The sequence below is a fragment of the Sciurus carolinensis genome, chromosome 19 (assembly GCF_902686445.1).
Source record: "Sciurus carolinensis chromosome 19, mSciCar1.2, whole genome shotgun sequence".
NCBI classification, from domain to species: domain Eukaryota; kingdom Metazoa; phylum Chordata; class Mammalia; order Rodentia; family Sciuridae; genus Sciurus; species Sciurus carolinensis.
This window is the reverse complement of record NC_062231.1, coordinates 13,305,548-13,330,143: the sequence shown is the minus strand read 5'-3', so window position 1 is coordinate 13,330,143 and position 24,596 is coordinate 13,305,548. Positions and strand designations below refer to the sequence as shown.

The 24,596-nt window shown below is 44.2% G+C and overlaps 2 protein-coding genes across 2 annotated transcripts in view; one reads left to right on the top strand and one right to left on the bottom strand.

Annotated features, from left to right (window-relative positions):
* The window catches only part of Syn2 (synapsin II), a 159,305-nt gene that overhangs the window by 107,328 nt on the left and 27,381 nt on the right, over window positions 1-24,596 (top strand). Inside the window, exons 2-5 of the mRNA XM_047534630.1 lie at window positions 7,448-7,505; window positions 8,687-8,778; window positions 10,951-11,107; window positions 15,930-16,019. Of these exons, the coding sequence (XP_047390586.1) occupies window positions 7,448-7,505; window positions 8,687-8,778; window positions 10,951-11,107; window positions 15,930-16,019 (397 nt within the window). The remainder of the gene's footprint in view (window positions 1-7,447; window positions 7,506-8,686; window positions 8,779-10,950; window positions 11,108-15,929; window positions 16,020-24,596) is intronic.
* On the bottom strand, window positions 17,485-24,151 carry Timp4 (TIMP metallopeptidase inhibitor 4). The gene is made up of 6 exons (XM_047534631.1): window positions 24,013-24,151; window positions 23,667-23,838; window positions 22,460-22,557; window positions 21,913-22,027; window positions 18,945-19,069; window positions 17,485-18,309 (listed from the first exon to the last, which is right to left on the bottom strand). Exons 1-6 carry the CDS (start codon window positions 24,013-24,015, stop codon window positions 18,109-18,111), a joined length of 714 nt encoding a protein of 237 aa, XP_047390587.1. The 5' UTR covers window positions 24,016-24,151; the 3' UTR covers window positions 17,485-18,108.

Genomic DNA, 24,596 nt, shown 5'->3' with positions numbered 1-24,596 from the left:
CTCCTCTGCCACTTTTCTGCCCACGTCCACATCTTCCTTCAGTTTATCCCTAATCAGCTTGGCATTTTAATCCCTGGAATAGCTGAATGCCATCTGCAAACTTGGCAATTCCCCATGCACTCTCTTCCAGATCATTTATATGAATGTTGACTAAGATACCATGCAGCCTGCTCTCCATCTCAGCAGTGTCTTTGTTGCACAACGTTTGACTTAACAACTTAATCACTGAATTAATAATATCAAGAGCATTGCGTTTATCGAGACACGTGCTAATGTCGTCCTGTTCTTTGTTTCTTATTCCAAATGCAGTTAATTATCCATAACTGAAATATCTCCGTGTATTGGAAGAAAGTTTTAAGGTCTGTGAATAAGATTAGCAAGTCCAAATTTGAGTGGAGAACCCCTTTTCCACAGTTAAGGCCCTATCTATTGTTTTAGGTCTCATTGATGTCTCTGTTCCAAAACATCTACAGAGGAAGTTCTATGCCCCTATCATTTCATTAAATCCTGTTTGTTTGTTTGTTTGTTTTCTTATTGTCACAGCCATTGCCCAGCTAGTTTCTAAGTTCCTCGGGCTAATTTTTTGAGTGATTAATTGAATTATCAGGTAAGTGCTATACAATAACTTTTGGTTTGCCACTTACCAGTAAAACAGCAAATCCTGAAATCTGGTTACTGCACAGTTCTCTGAGCTCTGATTCATTCCCTCAAGTCCCTTCCACTTCCAGACAAAATGGACTGTAGGATCTTGGGCACACCTGACCATGTCACCTCCCTGCTTAAAATCTTTAATAAAACTATTATTACAGGCACTGACACATATACTTGTAATCCCAGCAACTCAGGAAGCTGAAGCAGGAGAATCACAAGTTGGAGGCCAGCCTCAGCAACTTAGTGAGACTGTCTCAAAATAATAAAATGGGCTAGGGATGTAGCTCAGTGATAAAGCACCCCTGAGTTTAATCCACAGTACCAAAAAAGTAAAGAAAAAGAACTATTGTTAATTTTGTTTGGTGAAATAATGAAATGGTGCTTACATTTAAAAAGGCTTTGCTCTAGACGAGGCAAGTTCATGGAGATAGGTAGTAGATTAAAAGTTACTTGGATCTGGGGGAAGAAAAAAGGGTTTCTACTTGGAATGATGAAAAAGTTTTGAAAAATAGATGGTGGTGATGGTTGTGAATGTCCTTAATACCACTGAATTGTACGCTTACACTGGTTAAATTGGCAAATTTTGTTTTATATGTTTTGCCACAATAAGAAAATAAAAAACAAGAAGTCCTTACCAGTTAGAGATAATACTTAAAAGTGGACAGATGTGTGCTAATGACATTTAGGATTTGCTTTAAAATACTCAAAACAAACCACGGTCCTGACAATGAAAACAGAGAGGGCAATAGCTTGGCAAAGTGTTGATGATTATTGATGAAAAATGATTTCATAATAAAAAAGGTTTCAAAAGTTTTTGGAGACTGATCTTTAAGCCCCAGACAGTAAGCCTGACTTTTGAAAGCCTCAGCCAGCACTGCTCAGCCCAAGGGAGCTGGACCCCTGCAGTGCTCTGACCTCACGCTCAAGCCTCTGGGCCTTTGCCCTCATCTTTCAGTTCTGTGTCCTTCTTAAGTGGCAAATTCCTACTCTTCCTGAGACTGCCCCCTCATTTGGTTCCCATAGTACCCCATTCCTGTGTCCTCAGGCAATACCTTGTACTACAGTCTTTTATTGTCTCCCCACTAACACGCAAGGTCAAAGAAACTTACTTTCCAGATATGTCTTTCTAAGCCATATGAAGCTGTGGCTGCTGCTGTCATTTTATGTGGGTGCTTTAATTTTTTTTATTAGGAAGAGATTGAAAAGCAGAAATGTGAATAATAATCTTAAGACTTAAAAGGGACCATAACATTTACCCATATTGACACTGGTCTTTTCTAGATTGTTTTCTCTACTTGGCAGCTGTTAATGCATTTTTATATTTCTGGTCTTACTACCGGGTGCTGTGTAAATTTTTACTGAGTGTACTGACAAACCATGGCCTTTCTTTCTTCAGGTTGCAAAAAGCTGGCAATTCAGCTTGGGGTATGCGTGTAAAACACGTTTTTTTGGAAGAGCGCAATAATTAAACTTGGGTCATGGGATTTTTGCTTTGTTTTGTTTCTGTGGTTCTAGGGATCAAACCCAGGGCCTGTGTTTGTTTGCCAAGCATTCTACCAGTAAGCTACGCCCTGGTCTCCAAGCACAGTTTTTCAGAGCAGGAAACAAGTACTTGGAGGATATCCCTGAGCCGGTGGAGTCTATGATCATTAGTGCATGGGTGAGCCGACTGCAGTGGAGTGTCTGTATACATCTTGCCAGTGGGTGGCAGCAGGCGCCTACAAACTCCCCAAAACAGGCAGGCTTGGATTTACCCTCCCAGTGTAAGGTGGGAAATAGGAATCCCGTTATTTCCAGTTTATCTTCTAACTTCTTGAAACCTCAAAATGCTTGGTCGAAAGAGAGAGACCTGAGTTATAGCCAGTGAGAGCCAAATGCTAAGCACGTTGTTAGAGACAGATGTCCAGACTAGTTAGTGCTCGGGATGTACTAGGTGTAATACCAAGGCTCCACGTCTCCCTAACTGCCTTTGGGAGTCTGTGGATGCACTGTCAGTGCTTTCATTCTCTAGCTTGAGGTTTGTTCTTTGCACACTTTAGTCACGTAGGGAGGATTTGTGCTCTAGCCTGTTTAGGGTCCTTTAGCTCCAGTGTAGTTGGAGGTTGAGAACAGATTGTTTTATGGAGGATAGGGAAGAAAGGACATGATAGTCTGGGATTGACATTTTTGAGGAGAGAGAAGACAGTGGGGTCTACAGACGCACTCAGTCCCAAGGATGGTCCCTTCTGGTTTCTATACTAGTAGTCTGGTCCAAATCACTCCCAACATCTCCAGTCAATAAGCAAGTCTTGCTTGTGATCTACTAAGTACACCACTCTGTGAAGAATTTGGAAATTTACAGATATGATTATATTTGTATAGGCTCAGAGCATGTAATCAAATAGAAGGACATAATTAGTATTTAAAAACCAAAATATCTGGAAAATCCAAGACTCTCATATGGGATGGTCCGAGGGCGACACTGGGGAAGAGGTCAGATTATTAGATAACTAACTTTAGAAGGTGGTGTCAGGTGATGATGCTGTCAGCCCAAGATGAGCAGACAATAAATACAATGGAAGTTCAGAAAAGAAAGAGGCCGTGTTGGCTGAAATAATAGTAAAACAGCATAAATGTCCGCTGCCTTTTGCTAACAGACTTCATATTTCCAAACTACTTCAGAGTTTCCAAAACACGTCCATGTCATCTGATTTCATTCTCTCCTCAGCAATCTATGAGCCAGGTATTATTAAATGGGATAAAACTAATAAAATATTTATAGTAGTGTTTAGTGCATAGACGAGTTCTCACTATTATTATTAAAGTTATCACTACCCACCCCCACTTTTGAGATGAGCTCTTTCACTATGTTGCCCAGGCTAACCTCAAAGTCCTGGGCTCAAGTGATCCTACCACCTCAACCTCCTGATTTGCAGGTACCAGAGAATATGCCCCTGTGTCCAGCTTTAACTCTGTTTTACACATGAGGAAACTAAGACTCAGAGAAGCAGTTATTTGCCCAAAGTCACACAGCTGAGAATGGTGGTAGTAGGCCTGAATTCAATTCTCTGGCTACTGTTTCTAGAACTTACTCTACATAGTCCCAAGCATAGGAGGGAATACTTAAGATGAGTTTGCCTGGCTTGGGCCAAGTTTTGAGATGGTATCAGCACAGAAGTTTCTGAAATCATGCTCTTCAGCGTCACAAGCCCTGGTTGGGAACTGCATAGGAAATTACAAAGGCATTCTCATCCTTGAGTAACAAGAGTTAAATCTAGAAGCTTCAACTCATTTTGGCAATAAGGGGAGATGGTTTATTACATGGTCCATCAAGGAAGCTGCAAGCCATTAAACCTGCATAGGTCCTCAGCTGCTAGGCTTGTTAAGAAAATGTCACAATGGGGGGAAATTGACAACACAGGCACTACAGATATTTTTAGTCAGTGTTTCAAGGATGTACATCTTGGGTTCTGTTTAGGGTTGAGCACACTGGAATGAATTTTAGATTTATTTTACAAGACTGCCAATCAGAAAATCAATATTGAGTACCTACTCTGTTCTCATCTTATGGCAAGGGACTGTGTGGGAAAACTAAGGGAGGTGAAGTGCATTTCCCAAACTTTTGAACACTGATGAGAGTGATATGATCTTTTTCTTAGGTGGGGGGCAGTTTGATAATTCATTAAAAACTATAATTATCTCTGTTTCTTGAACAAGCAATTCCTCAAGGTATTATTTATCCTATGGTGGTATTTTAAAATGTAAACCAGACACGTGATGTTATAGCTCAGTGGTAGAATGCTTGCCTATCATGCGCATAGGCCCTGGGCTTGATCCCCAGTACCAAAACCAAACAAACAAACCATTGTAGCACTATTTTTAATGGCAATATCAAGAATCTATGGACCTAAATGTTTGTCAATAAATATTGGCTAAATTACTGTATGCCCTTTAAATGGAATTTCATGCAGCTATTACAAAGAAAGGTCCATTGGTGTGTGCTGGAAGCATATCTCTAAGATATATTTTTAATTTCCAAAAAATGAACATTTCATAAGAACTCTTGTAGCATGATGCCATTTGTGCATATTTGAAGCATATATGCATACATTTATATCCACACTCCCACCCCAACCCGTTCACCAGAGAGCTATGCCTGTAACCAATAATGGGGAGTGTGTGTGATACAAGAATAATGGGAAAAGAGAACATTTAAAATTCTACCCTTTTATGTAATTTTGAAGATAGATAGATATAGATAGATAGATAGATAGATAGATAGATAGATAGATAGAATGGCTTAACCATACGATGCACCATTTTTTGCCTAAGACAGAAAAGGGCACAGCCAGGATTCATTCACACCCTAGACTGATTTCAGAGCCCATCCTCTGGATCCCAACACACTGTCTTCGACTGGTGCTCTTTTAGTATCAGGAAAGACTTCTGTCGTTTGCTAGCAAGTTCTAGAATTTTTCATGTAGATGCCTGGCATCAAAATATTCAAGGGCCAGAAGCTATGAGAATGTGCTCATTCTCCAGAAGAGGGCTCTGTGCCCCATCTGCCTGCCATCTTGGCTCTTTTGCTCTAAGATTGTGGCTCAGCCAAGAGAGGTCAGTGACCCTGGGCCAGGAAACACAAACTAAGATTTCCAACAGGACAAATTACCTTAAGGAAAAGGCATTAGGATAGCTGGGGGTGGGGGTGATGGGGAGGCATGAAAACAGTTTCACTAGCCAACTTGGTCAATAGGCAGGTGCAGGAAGTGGCAGATAAACCCAGCCAGGATCTATAAATATACTTCAATATCAGTGTTTAAACCCACGAAATAGATGAGTGAATTAGAAAACTTGGCAGCATGTGAGCATCTAGTTATAAGTCCTTAGTTCTAGGCTCAACTCCTATGAACTTTTCTGTGACTCGGGCATATTATTTATTTTGGGTTTCAATTGTCCCAGCATCAATGGACAGCACTCTCTCTCCTGGCTTCTTCACAGAATTGTATCAGTAAGTCAAGGAATGTGCTTTGAAAATGCAAGTCCTTATACAAAATGAAAGGTTATTGTTAATATCTTTGAGACTTATCTCACAGGAGAGCTATTTTGAGACAGGAAGATAGGAGGAAACATCAGAAAGGCATTCTGATAGCACTGTAAACAGACCTCAACCCATGAAAGAAAGTGACCTTGTGGGTCATTTGCTCCATTTCTTCCTTTTTCTGGACATCTTAGACTGAGATCTACAGAGCAGTGATAGTGCCATGCATAGACAGCTTAGTACCCAAAGGGATGGCACCCACTACAGTCCCCTGCGCCAGGGGCTCGCTGAACTGTGAATTTTGATCACGGTCCTGGAAGCAAGCTGATGTGAAGCTGAGTAAGGAACTGGGGCAGAGGTGGGAGGGATGGACTTCAGTGATCCAGCTTGAGGACTGCTAAGTGCCTCAGAGGAACAATTTCAGGGTGGCCAGGGACTTGGATAGGACAAATGACAACTTCCTAGAACAGGCTGTTCCAGAATCCATAGAGAAAAGGAAATAGCCTGGCCTCGTCCTGGGTAAGTTGACAGGAACCAGGCTAGGAAGTATTTGTAGAGGGACGACTAGTGTTCATAACATCAAGTCCATTTTGAATGGAAGAAGGGAAATGGAAAAAAAAAAAAAGTACAGCACACATGGCAAGTCAGTTTTCATACTGTGGGAGGAAAGATGGAAAGAAGAAATCAGCAGAGGGAGACAGTGCTATGCTCTGTGGCGGCCACCAGACCAGAGTCCCACAGGCTTGGGTATGCATACCAGCTCCACCACTGACTTGCTGAATAACTTTCACTGTGCTGTTTTCCCCCTCTGAATCTTGGTTTTCTTGATTTTAAAATTAAGACCTGTCTCCCTATCTCATTATTTCTTATGAGAATCAAATGAAATAGTCTTGAAAACAACTAGCATGTAATTCCTAGAACGCAATGCCCAATAAATGTTGGTTTATTTCTTTATTTTGGAAAGAAATTCCCATAAAATTTCTAAGGAAACATTTCAAGAACTTGTAAAGCAAGCCTGATCTAGCTAATGAGTACAGTGTGGAAAGGCCCTTTGTACAAGTGGAGAACTATCCTAAATGGGCAAAGATTTTATAGGAAGGGTAGGTTAGAGGCAAGATAAGATTGAATATAAATGGAGACATCCACAAAGTCTGCTTATGAGGGACTGTGATGCCATTAATACATTAATTTGAGGTTCCTTTAGGTCCAAGACAAATTAGGTATCATGTACGGGATAACTCAACTTGACTTTTTTTTTTTTTTTTTTTTTTGATTACTCAGAAGTGTAGCATAAATTTTATGTCCATTTGTAGTAGCTCTCCTCAGTTGCCTCCTCTCCTTGTATAAATGTGAAGAGATGAAGCGTTATTACTAGTTTTACCAAAAACTAAAAATCCACAGATGGAAAACAGCTAGGAAATCAGAGTGAAACAAAGGATCAAAAGATAAGGAAACCATAGAGATGTCTAACATTGACCTAGTCTTACCAAGAGTAACATTGAGCAAATTTTTATTTCTAGATTCTTGTAACCAAATAACCAAGGATATTATCATAAAATCTCAAAAGCTGAGAGTAAAAGGGTGCTTTGGGAAATATTACAGGCAGGTAACTTGAGGCCAAGTGAGAGGTGGTTTGCTTGACAGCTTATGACAATCCAGTAGCAGGGACAGTCTTGTTCTGAGATCCAGTCTACCAGAGTCCTCTTCTTTGTGAGAGTAAATGTCTGACTCCAAACACTTGTACAAAACTAATTTGTGTGGGTTTTTTCCTTTCTCCAGGGCCAAGTGCTTTCGGGGCAAAAAAGTCCTTGGAGATTTTGATATCAAGGTGGAACAGGTAACCAGCCCAAAGCCCCAAATTGCCTCTGTGACATCATCATTCCCTTTAGCATCCCAGAGCGAACCCTCTAGTACTGCCAAGTGGAGTGCAGTGTCTGTCATGGACTTCTGGGCTCTCCAGCTCCTCTCTACATACTTTCCCTAGGGCTTTCCTGTCTCTGAAGCACAGTCCTAAAGGCTGCTCCTTTTTATTTCTTTGATTTGTTTTTATGGTTCTAATGTTGGGACAGAGCAAACATTATGGCTCTTAGGGCCACCTGCAGTACATGGTTCCCAGGCCGAGGAAGACCTTAGAAGAATGTCTTCCTAGGTATTGGCCATACCTCCATGTCCTTAGTGGCAGTGTATTCCTGGGTAGGCACATGTGGACCATTCAGGTGTGCTGCTTCCAGTAATGCTGACCTGGGCCTGAGGCTAACTTCAAAGGGAACTTAGAAAAGAGCCCCCCTTTGTTTTAATACAGGGGAGTCCTAAAAGGTACATTTTTCACCTTCCTCTAACCCTTGCTCCATGGTAAGTAGATGATCAAGTCCATTTGGAAGGAGGGGGATGCCCAATTTAAATAATCTGTTTATTTTCTAGGTAATGATAGAAGTTATTCCTCATTCATTGCGCAGTGTTATAGATAATAGAGTACTTTCTGTTATTGCGTTCAGATCTTAAAACACCTTATTAGATAGGCAAGGTTGATCAAAATTATTTCCATTTGGTAGATGGAGGAAACTGAATCCCAGGCAGGACAAATAATTCACTTAACATCTTACGCAGCTAGTTGGGGGAAGAGCAGAACTAAAGCCCAGTTACCTAAACTAAAATCTAGTGCTTTTATGTTGAAACTGGAGAAAGGGAACATTCGTCCTGTTCATTCCCTCATTGTTGAGAGGAGTCACAAAGGATGCCAGGATGGGAGTCAGAAGACCCAAGTTTTGTTCCTGTTTCTTCCAACGAGAAGTTTTGTTTGTCCAGTTTCCTCCTTTTGGTAAATGAGGATAATGATTTCTGTCCCACCTGCCTCATGGGGTTGCTGTGAGAATTGGATGAAATTGGTAAGGAAAAACGCTTTGAAAACTATAAATCAGTGTTTAGTGGTGGGGCTGCTGCTGCCGCCACTGCTGCTGCTCTTTGGAGACTTGGCAGAGTCAGGACTATGTACTTATATCCCCTACTGTTATTTTCCAGGCGGAATTTTCAGAGCTCAACTTGGTGGCCCATGCAGATGGGACCTATGCTGTGGATATGCAGGTGCTGAGGAACGGCACGAAGGTTGTCCGGTAAAAGCCTTTCTGTCCTCGGGGTCACTGTCACTGTCTCCATTCTGACTCAAAGAGGTGGTTTCAAAGCCAAGTGTTAGTGTGAGGTAGCAGAGCTGCGTGTGGTGCAGAGAACGCCATGATGTGTGTGGCATGGAAGAGGCAGAGAAGGCAGAACTCCTGCCTTTCGATGTTCTCAGTTCTCTGGTAGAGAAAGCACCCTCAAGCTTCCAGGACTCATGCTCACTTAGAGGTAACTGACTTCCTACTAGGGCTCCTGCCCCACCTTCAGTCACTGCACATCTCTACTCTTTCTCTGTAGAGTTTTCCCCTGGAAAACTAGGTTCCATGTCTTTATAAAAAGTTTGAAAGCATCTAGTTCAACTTTCCATTTTATGTTGATTTGCTTTGTTTCACCCAGTGAGTTGGTGGCAGAGCCCTGTGTTCTTCGCGAGTTCTTTTGACTCTCAGCCCTGTGTTCTTTTTATATTTCTCATTCCTGGGAACTCATGTCTAATAGAAAAACCTCAGATTGGAACAGACATTGTGGGTGGAAGAAAATTAGCAATTATTGAACACTTCCATGTCAGATGATGTGCTGGGTTCCTTATAGATGAGAGGTTTTCTTACACACAACAGTTCTTTGAAGGAGGCAACGAAAATGCCAGATGGTGGGGAATGGTTTCCACAGTGTCCATCCAGGAGCTCAGTGTGGTTTCACATTTTCAAAAATCAGTCCTGTTCTAGGAGTCCTGTTCTAGCTCACCTTCTTTTGCATCTCAGTCTGCTTCCAGTGTCCAATAGGATCTGGGTCAGTGACAGGAAAGGCCAGACTGGGGGTGTCTAGGACCTATCAACAGGAAACGTGAGTGTGTACATTCTGGAGACTAAAGAGAAGACAGAAATGTCCATCTAGGTGAGAAGTGAGTTCAGTTTGGTCCTACAACAGAGAATGGATGGGATCCTCCAACTGGAAATAGAGTGTGTTGTGTAGATATACACAAACAAGCAGGTAGTGACAGAAAGGTGTAGTAGCAGGGCAGCAGAAGGGAACTGACAAGAATAAGGCAGGGCCCTTCCAAGTGCCGGTGTAGGAATTCAGGGTCTGGCCCCGCGTCTAGAGCTCCATTCCTGTAAGTATAATATAAGGTTGGAGTTTGATCTCAGGTGTTCAGCTGGAGGCTTTCAGTGTCTGACAGGATCTAGGTCAGTGACAGAAAAGGCCTAACAACAGATCCCAGAACTGAGAACAAGGTCACAGCAGCTCAAGCAGATGTCATGCTGACATGCTAAGTCCCTGAGCGACTGAGAACTCCTTCAACCCCCACTACTGAGGCCTGATCTCTGAGTTTGGGTGGGGCTGAGTCTGTAGGTGTGGGGTTGGATGAGTGCCTGGGCAGAGAACCAGGTAGGTCATTGCACATGGTGTGAAACTGCTGAGCCTTGGAGTCCCGGGGGTGGATGCTGCCACAGACCGTCTCTCTGGGAAGGTTTCTGAGGCTAGGGCATGAAGACAGAGCCTTGGTCCTGTGCAGCAGCTGTGGCTAGGCATTTTGCTGGCTAGAGGTGAAACAAGGAGCTTTCCCATGCCTCAGAACATTCTGTATTCTCAGTGCTTCCTGCAGCCGTTGCTCAACCTCAGTTCTGCAAAAAATATTTGCACCCCTCCCTAGCGTCCGCTTTGGAAGAATACCATTGGGAAGTTTGGCATCTGTTCTCAGCCAGCCTGACCCCTTGCTCTCCTGGGGACCTTATGAGGGCATTGCCTATTTTAAGGAGCAGCTGTAACGAGTCTGAACAGGACACTGAGATCAGACCTGATGGCAGCGTGCTTTAGGCAGCTTCATGTGTCGTCTTCAGAGTCTTCCGTGACCTGCCTTGAGCACCAACTTTGGAAACACAAGGAGTCTCACTTAATTTGTGAAGATTTAAAATTGTTTCTTCCCTCCTGAAGCTATTTATGCTTAGTCCAAAGGAGTAAGAGGATTTCAGAAATCTATTTCTCAAATCTTTGAAAAATTCTGTAATATTTCATTTCCCTGTCCAGAAAGGAATAAAAGTAATAAAATGAGGGTCTTGGATTAGGTGGTCCCTAACACCTGTTCTCGGACTTGGGCTTTGGAAATGGGAGACAAGATGATGTATGAGATGAGGTGTTGGGTAATGGAAAACCTGCCTCTGCATTCTTACCAGGTCCTTCCGGCCAGACTTTGTGCTCATCCGGCAGCATGCGTTTGGCATGGCAGAGAATGAGGACTTCCGCCACTTGATTATTGGAATGCAATATGCAGGTCTCCCCAGCATTAACTCTCTGGAATCCATTTACAACTTCTGTGACAAGCCATGGGTGGTAAGTGAGGCTCTTCTTCCCCTCAGGTAGAAGGGGGAGACCTAGATCCTGTATCTCCCAGTCTCCCAGGAGGGACCCTAGTGCTCCACTGGTAGGCACCAGCTGAGAGGATAAAGAGCCCTAGCTGGGCCATGGGGTAGGGCAGGTCATCACAACAGCATGTGACCACCTGTCACAGGTTGGGTACCTTTGCTGCAAAGTGAAACTTTGGTTTCTTAATGAAGTGGTACAGATATTCTGTGAAGAAATCCTTACAGTTCTGTAGGCTGTGCCCCTGACCATGGTGGCAATGAGAAAAAATGCCTATTTCTTGCCTTTTAGAATGAATAGACTAACTACTAGAGAGGCCTGAGCCCAGTGAGACCAAGGAAATGGTCCAGCTCAGAGGGGTGTTAGTGACAAAGTCCCATCAAGTGTCTCAACAATCTTAGAGTGAGATTTATCCATATACATATGAATCAGTCACATATGTGAACAGTAGGTGTCCTTTGAGATCATCAAATCTGACCACTTCACAGTGGGGATGTGAAAATGAAGAAGATAGAGTGTAAAATCACTTATTACAGGGTGCCAGCCTCTGAGATTTTCCTGAGTTAATATCCTTTAATCTTCATGATAACCTTAGAAGGAAAATATCATCATCATCATTTTTTTTATGAAAAAACAAGATCCAGAAAGGTTTGAGTAACTTGCCAAAGTTATAGAGCCAGAATTTGTCTAGATCACACTGCCTCTCACACAGATGGGGCTACTCTGTGAGGAAAAGCTGGTCTGGTTTTCTCTTCCAGAGCATTTGAAAGAGCATTTGAAACTTGTAAGCAGAAAAAGGGAGCATGTGAGGTTGACAGGGAGAGTGACGTGTGATTGCTACTAGGGCACTCTGGCCTCCACTCTGACCCTGAGGGGGCCCAGCTCCTCTAGTTGTTAGCTCTCCTGCTCCAGCCGGACCATCTCTGAAAGAAATGCCTGCCCTGATTACATCTTCTTCATCTTCATGTTTTACAAAAATCAGATTTCAGCTGCTACATACACGACTGCCAAGGTTTCTGGCACTGGTGGTTAATTGTGAAGTTTCGGAACCCCAAGCCTCTTCACCACTCAGAGAGCTGGAGTCTGGGGAAGTTGGTTGACCAAACAGGTCCATCACCTCTGCTCTTGATCTTCTTTCACACCTGATCTGACAGCTTTCCTGTTTCCCTGGATGCCAGGAGGCCTTACAGTGAGCGAAGGAGCGGGTTGGGCTCCCGAGCTCTACTTGTTAAGCCTTTCTGTGTGTGTGGCTGGAGGTCTGGAATCCTGGAGTTCTGCAGAAACCGGCTAAAGGGGTTGTGTCTTTCATCCCAGAAGAGCACACGAGACCTTCAGCAAGTGTTTTTTCTGGGTACCTCCCCTTTCTCCTCAGTCACATGGGCTTCCTCATGTACTTATGCCCTAATCCACCTACACCGCATCCCCAGGATTTGTCAGAAGTTGGCTCCTTTGTAGCCACACAGGCTGATGCCACCATTATCAGCTTTTTCTGGGTAATTTCACTACTTATCAGCTCTCTGACTATGTCCGGTTTCTTTGTCTACAAACTGGGATTAATCGTATTACCTGCTTCTTTTTTACCAGCCTGGTTGTTATAGTCCCCTAATATCTGAAACCTCATAAAGAAACTAGTTCCCTATTTTCTTTACCTAAACTGTGGCAGAGGCCAGCAATGGAACAGAGAGAGCCTGTGCTGAGGGCTCTGGGATCTGGGATCTGGTGAGGGGTCACACTCTCACCCATTCACCATCCCAGCACATTGCCTTTGGCACTGCATGAGAACAGCAGAACTCTCTGGCCACATACCAAGTATTCCCTTCAGTTTGACTAAGCAGCTGCCGCACAGATGACATTTTACATATTGTTCTCTGCCTGTTAATAGAAGTGGACAAATTGGTGACTGAGGGGAGGGTACCTTTGAGATGACGACTTTGGCTCATGTTTCTAAATTTCTTACTCTGCTCTGGATGTCAGGGGAGGCCTCCAGTGGGTTGACAAAGGCGCTGCCTTGCACATGTGAACACATCCGCTGTCTCTGAAATTGTCAGGGCAGGCCACTGGAGTTTCAGAGGCAGAAATGGGGCTTTCAATGAAAGCAGAATTCCAGAGAAAGTAAGAATGCCACCACCCCTTATTGCTCTAAATTTATCTGAATTCCTGTCAGTCTTTCTGGTTTGTTTCCTTCTCCTCTCCTTCCTCTTCTCTCCTCTCCTCTCCAGTGCTATGAATGGAACCCAGGGCCTCACACATGCCGGGCAAGCACTCTACCACTGAATCCCTAGCCCACTTTGTGAGCTTTTTAGTGACAGGTGAACCAAGATTAAAGCATTTAAGTTCCAAGAGATGGGGATAAAATTATTGACACAGATCTTGAAATCTCATTTCTTCCATGAATTTTTTCTTCTTCATTGGGTAATTGGTTATAATGAGAATTTCTTCCTATTCATTGTCACCAGCACCCCAGCTCCCAAATTCATTCTTTTGTCTGTGTATAGAGGAAATAGCCCTTATCAGATATTATATTTGTTTAATTGGTAACTGTGTACCTGTTACTTTATCAACGTTTCCAGGGAGGCTGAGGTTAGATGCCAAGCCTAGTACCTTGAGCAGACAGGGACTGCTGGAGATCAGGTGAGGAGGGTGGAGTGAGCTCCCTGGAACCTAGCTAAAGCCTGGGAACTGGCTGTCATTTTGGTCTTGGCTGTCCTAGGGCCCTGGGAGTCTGCCGCAGGCCTTCCTGGCATCCGTGTGGTATCTGTGTAACTCCCCCACATGCAGGGAAGATGGGGCCCCACATGCCTTAGTGCCTTGCCAGAGCGTGGGCTGCAGCAGGACAGAGGTTGTTAGGCAGAGCTGGCATCAGCTCCCCGGGGATGCTGGAGAGCCTCAAGAGCCCAGGTAGGGCAGGGGACCAGCCGGTTCTACGTGGGCAGGCAGATGAGATGGTGGAGAGAATCTGAGAAGATAGGAAAGGTCCGAGGGAACAGTCTTGATAGTCAAAGCAAACTGAAGAACCAAAGAACAGCAGCAGCAGGTTACAATAGAGAATGCACTGGGGGAAGGGAAGAGTCCCGCATCCTCTCCAGGTGTGTCCTGGGAGCCTGCACCCTCCCCTGCTTCTCTAGCCTCAGTATCCTCATTTGTGAAGTGGGAGGCCTGGTCTGGAGACTCTGTGAAGTCTTTTTCAGCAATAAAATCTTGTTTATTGAGAGTTTGTGAATCACGCTTTCTGTCCTGGAGGAGACCATAGAGCTCTAGGGTCACCAATTATGTGTCACCAGAGGGTGTGGCCCAGGAATTCCAATATTTTCTAATATTTCAAAAATTACAAGGTCATATCTTTGTCCACAGAAGGATCTCAACAGATGACTACTTAAATTGCAGTTATATAATGGAATTTGGGAGGATATACAGTAAAGGGATAGTCTTTGTGGTATAGAATATGACAAACTGATCAGATTTAACCCTCTCCTCTTATATGTGAAGAAAATGAGACCTGGAGAGGAGTAATCAATCTCTTCTCCAGAGACATCTAGCAAGTTAAGAGGCAAAACAAAGAACCAGAAGACTCCAAGTTTCTAATAATCTGGTTCTGAGCTCTTACTACTCTAACACTTTTCCTCTGCCTGGCTTGTGCGCCAGCTTTCCTCCCTTGCAGAAATAGTGCCTGAGCTTTTAACAATTGTCCTAGCTTTTCTTTCTGATAAGTAGAAGCTAGGTTTGATCAGATAACTTTCCATTCTAGCTGCTCTAGATACTGGTGACTTGTAGTATGAACTAATCCCACAGTGCAAGAGTTTCCCTGTGCTCATACATGGGAGTTGGGAGTGTGGGGTGTGTGTGGAGGGACTGGACAGGAAAGTCCTGGGTTTCCTGTGAGAGGGGCCTCTGTAGAGCCTGAGAGATAGCTACTTGAAGGAATTGGGAGAGTTATAGATTGGGAATTAAAGGCCCTGGGTATGAATCTGCTCAATAACTGTACAACTTTGGGCAAGTGGCCTCCTGGGCCTCAGTTTCTTCATTTACAAAGGAAGAGTGGTGCTGACTGGGTGCTAAAAGTCTTTTAACCCTGACACTGTATATGTGGCTTTGCCTCTTCCCCTTGATGCTATCCCATTTCTCAAAGGGGAAGGGTCCAGCAAGTTGAGTCCTTAGGTAAGACAGTCCCAGAAAGACTGGGTCTGTCTGTTCACACCATAACCATCTAAATCTTCCTGAAGAACAGCTTATTCTTGACACCCTCTGCCAAATTCTGGGGATTCCATACAGCTCCATGAAAAAACTTCCATTCCTTCGGCTGGCACTTGCACTTCCAATAATTGACCTGTGTTACCTCTCTAGCTTTTTCTGACGCCATTGGTCAGAGAAGCAGGTATTTGCAGTGAAGAGACCCAAGTTTCAATCCTAGCATCACCTCTTTTCAGTCCTTTGGTTTTATTTCAGTTTTATCTCTGTGCCTTGTACATAAAATGAAGATAAAATATCTAATTTATCAATTTCATATGAATTAAATTAAATACCATTAAAACTGAGTAGGTGCCCAATGAAAGTGCTTTCTCTCTCTCTCTCTCTTTCTCTCTCTCTCTCTCTCTCTCTCTCTCTCTCTCTCTCTCTCTCCTCCAACTAAAGCATATGTTCCTTGCAAACAGAAATTATATGTTCACTTATATCTTCAATGTGCTTAGCACAAAGCCTCAACAGAGCAAATGCTCAGTATTTGATGGATAGGTGCTTTGTCCCCTTGTTCCAGGAGTTGTTTTAGGTAAGCTGAAATGTTTTCTTCTCTTTGCAGTTCGCCCAGATGGTGGCCATCTACAAGACACTTGGAGGAGACAAGTTCCCACTCATTGAGCAGACATACTACCCCAACCACAAAGAGATGGTAGGTACTGAGTAGGGACTGAGTCTCTGCTGATTGCCCTCTGAGTTTAACCATGGCCTCACTATCTCAACCCCAAAGACTCCCTGGAATGGAACTATAGAGTCACTTTGTGGAGCTATAGTAACTGAATTTTGGCCAACAACCTTTGTTTTTAAATTCTGGAGACCGAATAGGTAATAACAGAAACAAAGGCAGTTTAGTCAATCTAAGGGAGTAACAAACTTGTGGCCCGACAATCCGATCTCACTATTAGGAGTTATATCTCTAGTTCTGCCGGGTATCACAGAACAAGTTACATCCCCTTACTGTGTGTCAGTTTTCCAACCAGACAGATGGGTAGGCAAACACTATCCCTGATCAGGATGTCTAATATGATATGTACAAAATTTAAGTAACTTGAGTTTCTTAGTAATAGCTTTCTGATAAAGTGTGATGCTCTCCTTAGATATAAGGTGTTGCTCTTATATTATTCCTCAGACTTCCATTCCCTTAGCTTCCTCCAGATTGTGATAAGGCTGGGCTAACCCTATGCCTTCTCTGAGTCCATCTTAGGAGGTCAGAAGGATCAGAGAGATGGGATGATTGGTCCATAGGAAGGCTGTGACTAATGTTTTTCCTCCAGGATAGTCTGGAGCTCAAGCTATCATACTCTCTGCCCAAGGCTGGTGTGATCAGTTGGTGATGCTGCTTAACCCACCAATGGAGACTGGCTGCCAAAGCTTTGCAAATATTGTGCTCTGGAACAAAGACCGTGTTGTTCATTCTCCAAAAGGGATCTCCATTTGCAGCACCTCTGTGAATCCTGAGCCTTCTTCTGGCACATTGTACATAACAACCCTGTTTACCAGCAGACCACACATATAGAAGAGGGGTCGGGGGGCTTGGGGCTTAAAAAGAATTATGTCTATTATCATCTTTGCCAGAACTTCCTCAGGGAGAGCTCTGGAATTTTAAACTCTTGCCCTAAATAAATCCTAGAGGTTAATATCAGGACTTTCCCATTTAAGGCAAGCCAGGAAGGTTTATAGAGGGCCTGAGGAACCCTGAGGGCCTGTGGCTGGAGATCTCAGGTAGTCTAGGACACAGTGGTAAGATAGAGGAAATCTCTGGGGATCAAAGCAATTTTTTCCTGCTGTAACCTCTAGCAGGGCTGACCAATGAGGAAGAAAATTACATTAAGTGCAAGGTGTATTCCTCCTCTTTTCCCCCAAGGGTCCTTGTGTTATCTCCTATCATCTGTCCTGAAATTTGAGATCACCTCTCTAGGGTGTCAAAAGCTGATGAAGTGGGTGTTTCCACTCTGCAAGAGAAAGGCCTTTTTGGCTTAAAAAAAAAAAAAAGTCCTGAAGTAGGAATGAAAATATTAGTAACCTAAAATAGGCAGAAGAGATGGCCTCTGGACATCAGCTGAGGGCATCAGGGACAGCAGGTCTTCTCTTATCCAGAGGTGTGCTGGGATCTTCTGCCAGGAATGGTGTCAAGGGGACTGCAGCATAGAGAGGGGCGTTGGACTGTTCTAGCTCTCACATCAAGTGATTCTGTGTCCCCCACACATGACAGTGCATGAGAGGATTAGGATGAATGGAGTCAACAGGAGTAGAGGACACACAGCTGTAGTGTTGTTCACTTCATTCCTACTCCTGTCAACCCATCTTCTATTATTACACATCACAAGGGTGTGATATGTGTAACATTCACCATTTCTCTCCTATCAGATAATTTAAGCTAAATGAACACGTATTTTCCTGGGGAGAAAAGAAATTAGTCTTGGCCCTGGAAAACAAACTGAGCCAGAATCAAAACTTTCAACAATAGATTAAACTATTGGGGGGAGGGGGTTGGGGGGAAGGAGAGAAGTAATGAGGGCTGGACAAAAAAAGTCATACCACCTTCTCAGGTTGTAGACTAGAGTCTTAGACACAAGCAGTAATGTGCCCCATCCCTGCCATGATGCTGGTAAGGCTGACCACTTGGTACTTCCCTTTGGCTAGAGCAACAGGGTAGATGGTCACGGTCAGAGTTCCACAGAGAAGGAGAACTGGCTTGGTCTTCAGGTCTCTTGAAAGGATGTGGTGGTCACTGGTCTTTACTAAGGCTGGATGATGTCAACCAACGCCTTCCTAAGGGGATGGTGGTGTACCAGCTGCCAGCTGCAGGTGCTGTCTGCATTCTTCTTGCAGATAAAATGCTGGGCCTGGTTCCCATACAGCCTCCGTTCCAACAGCCAGTCTGTCCAGAGGCACTCATTGCGAACCAAGTTGGTACAGTCCGCTGAATAGCAGGTGGTAATCTAGAGTCATGACCACAACATTAGGGTGAGGAAGAGGTCCTTCCTTTTCTGTTGCTACCTTTCAGACCCCTGCATATCTTCTCAGCCCTTCTCAATCACCCACCCTGTGTCTTTTTTTTTTTTTTTTTTTTTTTTTTTGCGATGTTGGGGATTGAACCCAGGGCCTTGTGCCAAGCACTCTACCAACTGAGCTATATCCCCAGCCCTCACCCTGTGTCTTATGGAGCCTTTCCTCATCCCCACACTTCCCCCTACATTCTCCTGCCCTGTGCTCCCTAATATCATTTCTGGAATCTACCATTTACCTTGAGCAAATCACTTCACTTCCCAGAGCTTTAATTTCTTTACCTTAAAATGTAACTCTTATTTAATAGTGACTGTGGTAATGTCATCTCGGTCTGCTTTATATGATGATCACTCTCCCAGTCAAAATGTTAATTTCTTCAAGGTCAGAGCCTATGGACTCTTGCTTCCCCACCCCCAGCTTCATGCAGTGTCTGATCCATGGCATATTTCAAGTGGAGTATAATAAATGAATAAATGCATACATGAAGGAAGGAAGCATGAAGGGTGAGGCTGCAAGGCTTAAGACCCTCGCCCACCCCAGAATGTCTTAGAAATGGCCATCCCCTCACTTTGCATCCGCAGTTGATAAGGTAGCCATGATTCAGACTCTCCCTCTGCGCAGAGGACACGTCTTCCCAGGGCAGGACTTCGTTGCACAGACTGATGAAGATTTTTCCGTCACTGAGGACGTCACCTTCATGGGGAGATGGAAGAGAATATAACATCAGGATACTGCTCCTAGAGCCCTGAGTCCTTCAAGAACCCAAAATTATAGCCAATGACAAAGCCAAAGCTCCAGTGGCTTTTTTTTTTTTTTAATGAAAAATATTGGAATTTTATTTTAAGGCATAGAGAGTTGAAAGAATGAAGGAAACAGAATTTCTATCTGTAACTAGCAATGTTTTAAATTAGGTATAGAGATTTGTAAGCAATAAAGTTTATTGATTTTTAATTTTCACTGTGTGAATTACCAAAATTAGATGTAAGGTTAATAAGGAACTTTAATTAAGAAACCTGACATAATTTTAACTGTGTTACCCTCTCCTTCTTGAACTTCTGCATCTTACTGAATATTCCAGTGAAATAACTCAGGGGCCTCTGTGCTGGTTTAAAATATGCCTCAGTGTATAGGGTCCAGTGGCTTTTTGATAGCCGTGGCAATATGGGACTCAATTGAAAGAACTGGAAAAACCCCCTCTAACCTTTATAGCAAGAGATTAACATATTACATTTGTGCAAGGTAGAATTGTAGGGTCTGGTGAAGACATTGTCCTTTAGCATGGTACAGAAATAAGAAGGTGGACTTTAAAATCAGACTTCAACTGGGGATGTAGCTGAGGTAAATGCTTTCCTGGCATGTGCAATGTCTTGGATTTGATCCCCAACAACTTTAAAAAAAGTCATACTCTGTGGGACCCCCTTCTTTTCACTTACTTAATGTATAACCTTAAAGAAAGTCACAAAACCTCTCAACTGGAAGATGAGAATAATAAAGTTGTGGTCAAGATTAAATAAGAATGTCTGTAGAATTCCCCATACAGTTGAAGGCTCACAGAAAACGTTCAATAAATAATAGGTTCCCTTCCCCTTTCCAATCTTTCCCATCTCCTACCCCCTGGTGAGTCTTTGCCCATTAGAAAGTTCCCCTTCTTTCCTTAGCAAGCTCCTTCCCATCTTTCAAAGATCCTTTTCAGTACCACCTTGTCCTTGTCGTGACCATGTGGGCTGTCACCTCTCCTAGAACTTCAGTTGCTCACAAAGCATAACGACTAAGACCAGAACCAGGAATACAGAAATAAATATGACAGGATCTCGGCCCCCAAGAACTTCAAATGTGAAGGGTAGATCCTTAAGTAGGCAAAATGACCCTATTGTGTGATTATACAGAAGATGTAGTGTAAGAGAAAGGAAAGTACAATTATCTCCAGGTAAGGAAGAGGAAGAGAGAAAAAAAGGTGTCTCAGAGGAGGGGAAGGTTGTGTTGTGCTTTGAAGGAATGGGTAAGAATTCATCTGCCACATATGTGGAGGGTTTTCTGGACCTTGGCTCTGTCCTACACAAAGGCAGAATGACAGTCCATTGGCACACCTTCTGCAGCTGCAAGTAGTTTATTTCAGCTCTGAGAGATGGAGGGGCAGGGAACTGTTATTGACAAACAGCAGAAGATCAAGCTAGAAATGTTCTTCTGGTCTCAAAGGGCTTTCATAATCAGCCATGAGAGTTCCTGACTTTCTCTGAAGGGTGTGGGTGCCACTGATGATTTTTCCATGGACTTACAATTTGTTGTTTATCCCAACCCTCAGTTACACTTGATCTTCTTGAGGGCAGAGAGCTTGTACCTCAGAGCCTAACAAATGACCAGACACACAGAGGGTAGGCACTGGTCTCCTGGGAACCTGAGGGCTCAGCAGCATGCCGCGTCTCCCACCCAGAAGCTCCCCACTTAGCACAATTCCACATCCTTGGAGCTGACCCCCATCAGTGTGGCTTCCCATGCCTGTCACTTCTCAAGAGCCATTTCCAAACTCTTTGAAGACTATGTTTTTTTCAATCTCCATTCTCCTGTCTAAGACCTGGCAGTGTGTTTAGGTGGTCATTTGTTGTCCAATGGATCGATGGATAGTCAAATGCTTCTACCTATTCTCTACCCCTGCTATGTTTTTCATTTTCCTTGCTTTCTTTCTAATTATTCTTCTTTTCTTTCTTTTCTTTGTGTATGTGTATGTGTATGTGTAGGTGTATGTGTATGTGTGTGGTACTAGGGATTGAATCCAGAGGTGTTCTACCACTAAGCTACAACCCCAGCCCTTTTTTGTTTTTGTTTTTGAGACAAAATCTCACCAAGTTATTGAGGCTGGCCTTGAACTTGCAGTCCTCCTGCCTCAGCCTCCTAAGTCGCTAGGATTACAGGCATATGTCACCATGCCCAGCTATTTTTCATCTTTTGAAAGCAGCTAATTTAGATCTCACTTATACAGCAAAGCTTCCTTGATTGTTCGCAGTCACACAAATACCTCCTTTCCCTAAACTCCAAAGTAATTTAGTGTTGTATTTATTAATTTATGGAGTCATATTCTTATACAGTTCTTTAACTGTTCTATCCAAACCATTTCAGAATGGAGGAGGGTTGCCTGTGCCCAAGTTCATGGGACAGAACTGTGTTAGACTCAAGGCTCCCATGAGGGCCTATGCAAAAGGCAGTGCTGAACCCATAAGGAGCAGTTTCAGGGGGTAGATTTTGGTTCAAGATGCCAAAAATCATATACTAATTAAAACTTTCAAAATTGAGCTTGCTGCCCTAGGCTGGGAGAGCACGTTGTCCTTAAAACTATGAAGCAGTGGCCAATATCACTCTAAGGAGGACTCCTGCCTTAAAGGGAGGTCACCAAGACTCATTCCAACTAACAAGCAGGCTGTCACTATCACAACTGTTTTATGCCACCTGACTAGCCTGCAGCCCCAGGAAGGCCCTGGCTCCTACCTCAGTACCTACTTGGGACAAACTCCATCCCAGCCAGCTGCTGGTCTTTGACTTACCAGTCAGAAGGTACTGCTTCTGGTTGTTGGCTATTAGTCTCACACCGCAGAGAGGAGGGACTGTAGGGGTATAGACATACTGAATATCCTTGACTTTCTCAAACCCTTTAAACATCTGAAAGGCAATTGCAAAAACAAACAAACAAACAAAAATATTGGGCCAGTGAATATGATTTGTATATTAACAGGCAAAAACTTCTCATTTCTCATTCTCAAAAATTAATTAAAAGTCTAGTTTCAGAATTGGTGCACAGAGTCCACGGACTCCAATTGGGTTGTCTTTGTCTTTAAAAAAAATCTAAACCTTGGTTTATTCCAGTGAAAGGAAAGGTACTTCAATGGCTCTGTGAACAGGCAGCTATGGGACCCACTGAGGCCCCACCCTGTACTGCCCTTGGATTTTGTGGCCCCTGCTCCCAGCATTCCAGCCAGTTCCACTTTGAAAAGATCACTGAACCAAATTGTCTGAAACCTACCCTCCCCAAACACAGACCCAGTCCCCCTATCAGCCCAATGAGGGTAAACCCCCTGTCCTGCCCCCATGTACCTTTGTCTGTTTGATTTCATACCGGATCAATTTTTGAGTGTCAGAAGGGTCATCACTGGCAGTAACTATCTTCTCACTGGAGACTTTGGCCCGAATCACTGCATGGGGAGAAGAAAGAGGGAAGCACTTGGAGTGGTCCATTGGAGCTCTGGATGATCTGGGGACGCTGGAGAATTTCATTCAGGTGTTGGATTTTGAGTGGTGTGATAGCTATGAGTTCTGCAGTCACTGCAAGTTCAAACTCTTCAGGACTTGTTATCCTCAGCCTCTGTGCTCTTTTGGCCATGTTCAACCTATTACATTGGAGAGCTTTAGTTCCTGTAACCCTGGGGACAGTGGGCAAACGGGAGGAGTCAGGATGGTGGAGGGGGAAGGAGCCCCTTGAAGGATTCCTGTGAGACTCATCTGTTGAACTAGTTTAGAGCCTCGAAGCTCTCCCAGAGTTGATATTAGTAAATGTTTATTGAATCCGTAAATATTCTGAGCGTGCACTGAGAAAATTCATCTATTGCCATTTGTGCATTAATCAAAAACTGTTTATGAAAGTCTTCCTCTCGGTCTTGTCTGAGCATAAGTCCCACAGCTGTGATTACGACAGGGTCCCCATTCTGCAGAACTTTTAGTCTAGCAGAGGACATGCCTTTAAAGAATAATAGAATAGAAGTCCAAACTTGATAGAGACACAGTAGTAGCCAGGAAATGAGGAAGCCTTCAAAGAAGGGACCTGAGTTAGACCTTGAAGGATGAATAGGAGTTTGCCAGGAATTTAAGAGTATGGGGGAAGGGCATCCAGGTAGAGGGGAGAGAAAGGGCAAAAGATCAGAGTTGAGATGAGGACATGGTGACAGTCTCAATTATAGATCTGGACAGAGACAGGTAGGTGTTAGGCAAATTCCCTCTCTTCCTCCTTCCCACCCCCAACCCAGCTGGATCACTCTGACACTCCAGTTCAATGAGACTCCTAAATTGCAATATGGCCAAGATGGGGCGGAGGTTGCTGTAGAGGGCCTGACAATCTATTTTCTTACAAATCAGTCAGATTCTGTGCTAGCAAGATTGCTATGGTGAGCCCTTTCAACCCATCGGCCTCAGCAGGAGGCAACGGTGAGAGGGATTTGAGCTCCTCCCCTTTCCTCAGACTCCTTGTCTACTGCTCAGCTCCACCTCAACCCTCCCCTGCTACGGGGAACTTGGGCCTCAGACTCACCAACCGCGGAGTTGCAGAAGTGCTCCTGCGGATGCGTTGGGACGCAGCTGCATGCCTCGCCCAGCCCCGGGGGCCGTAGCAAAGCCAGCAGCCTCAGCACCAGCACCCAGCTCGGCGCGATGGAGGGGCTCCGGGGCATGACAAGGCAGAGACCCAGTGGAGACTGTGGAGTCTGTCGGACCAGAACAGCCAGTTAGTTCAAGGCTCCTCCAGAACGTGCCTGACCCTCCCCCCAAGGCTTTATGAGGTGGCCCTAGAACCAGCCCCGCCCCAATGGGCTCCTCCCTCCTTTGGCTTGAAGCCACGTGTGGCCGCAGGACCTGAGGCCCTTGACTGACCAACTGACCATCTCAGGGAGAGTTAGTGGGAATCCTAAGTAGTTAAGCCTCTGGAGGTGGAGGGAAGACAGGAAGAGGGGATGGTGTCAGGGGCACAGAGATGGAAGAGCGGCAAAGAGCAGGAGGACAGAAAGAAGAGGGACTGTGTGTGATTCAGGCAGAAAGAACAAATGAGGAGAGACTCAGAGAGAAAGAGACAGGCAGAGTCAGTGAGAGACAGACAGAATTACAACAGGCAAAAGACAGTGATGGAGAAGGACGGACCCTTGCTGAGCTGCATACTGGGAATGAGACAAGCTACTCAGGGCTTCCTTCAGCTGCAGGAAGTGTTTTCAATGCCCTATTTATGAGGCTCCAAAGCAACAACAAACAGTAAGGGAAGGGACAGAGAACATTGTGGTGTGCGTGTCTTGGCTCTGTCTGCTGGGGGGTGGGGTGGGGAGAGATGTCAGAGAAAGCAGCCTGTGCTTTAGAAACCCTTTCTCAAAGCCAGAGCCTTAGACTCTGCAGATAGCTAGGGGCATTCCTCAGTGTCTGCTAACACCTTGTGTGCCCTATCACTCAGGGCAAACTTTAGACCTCAAGGCCCTGA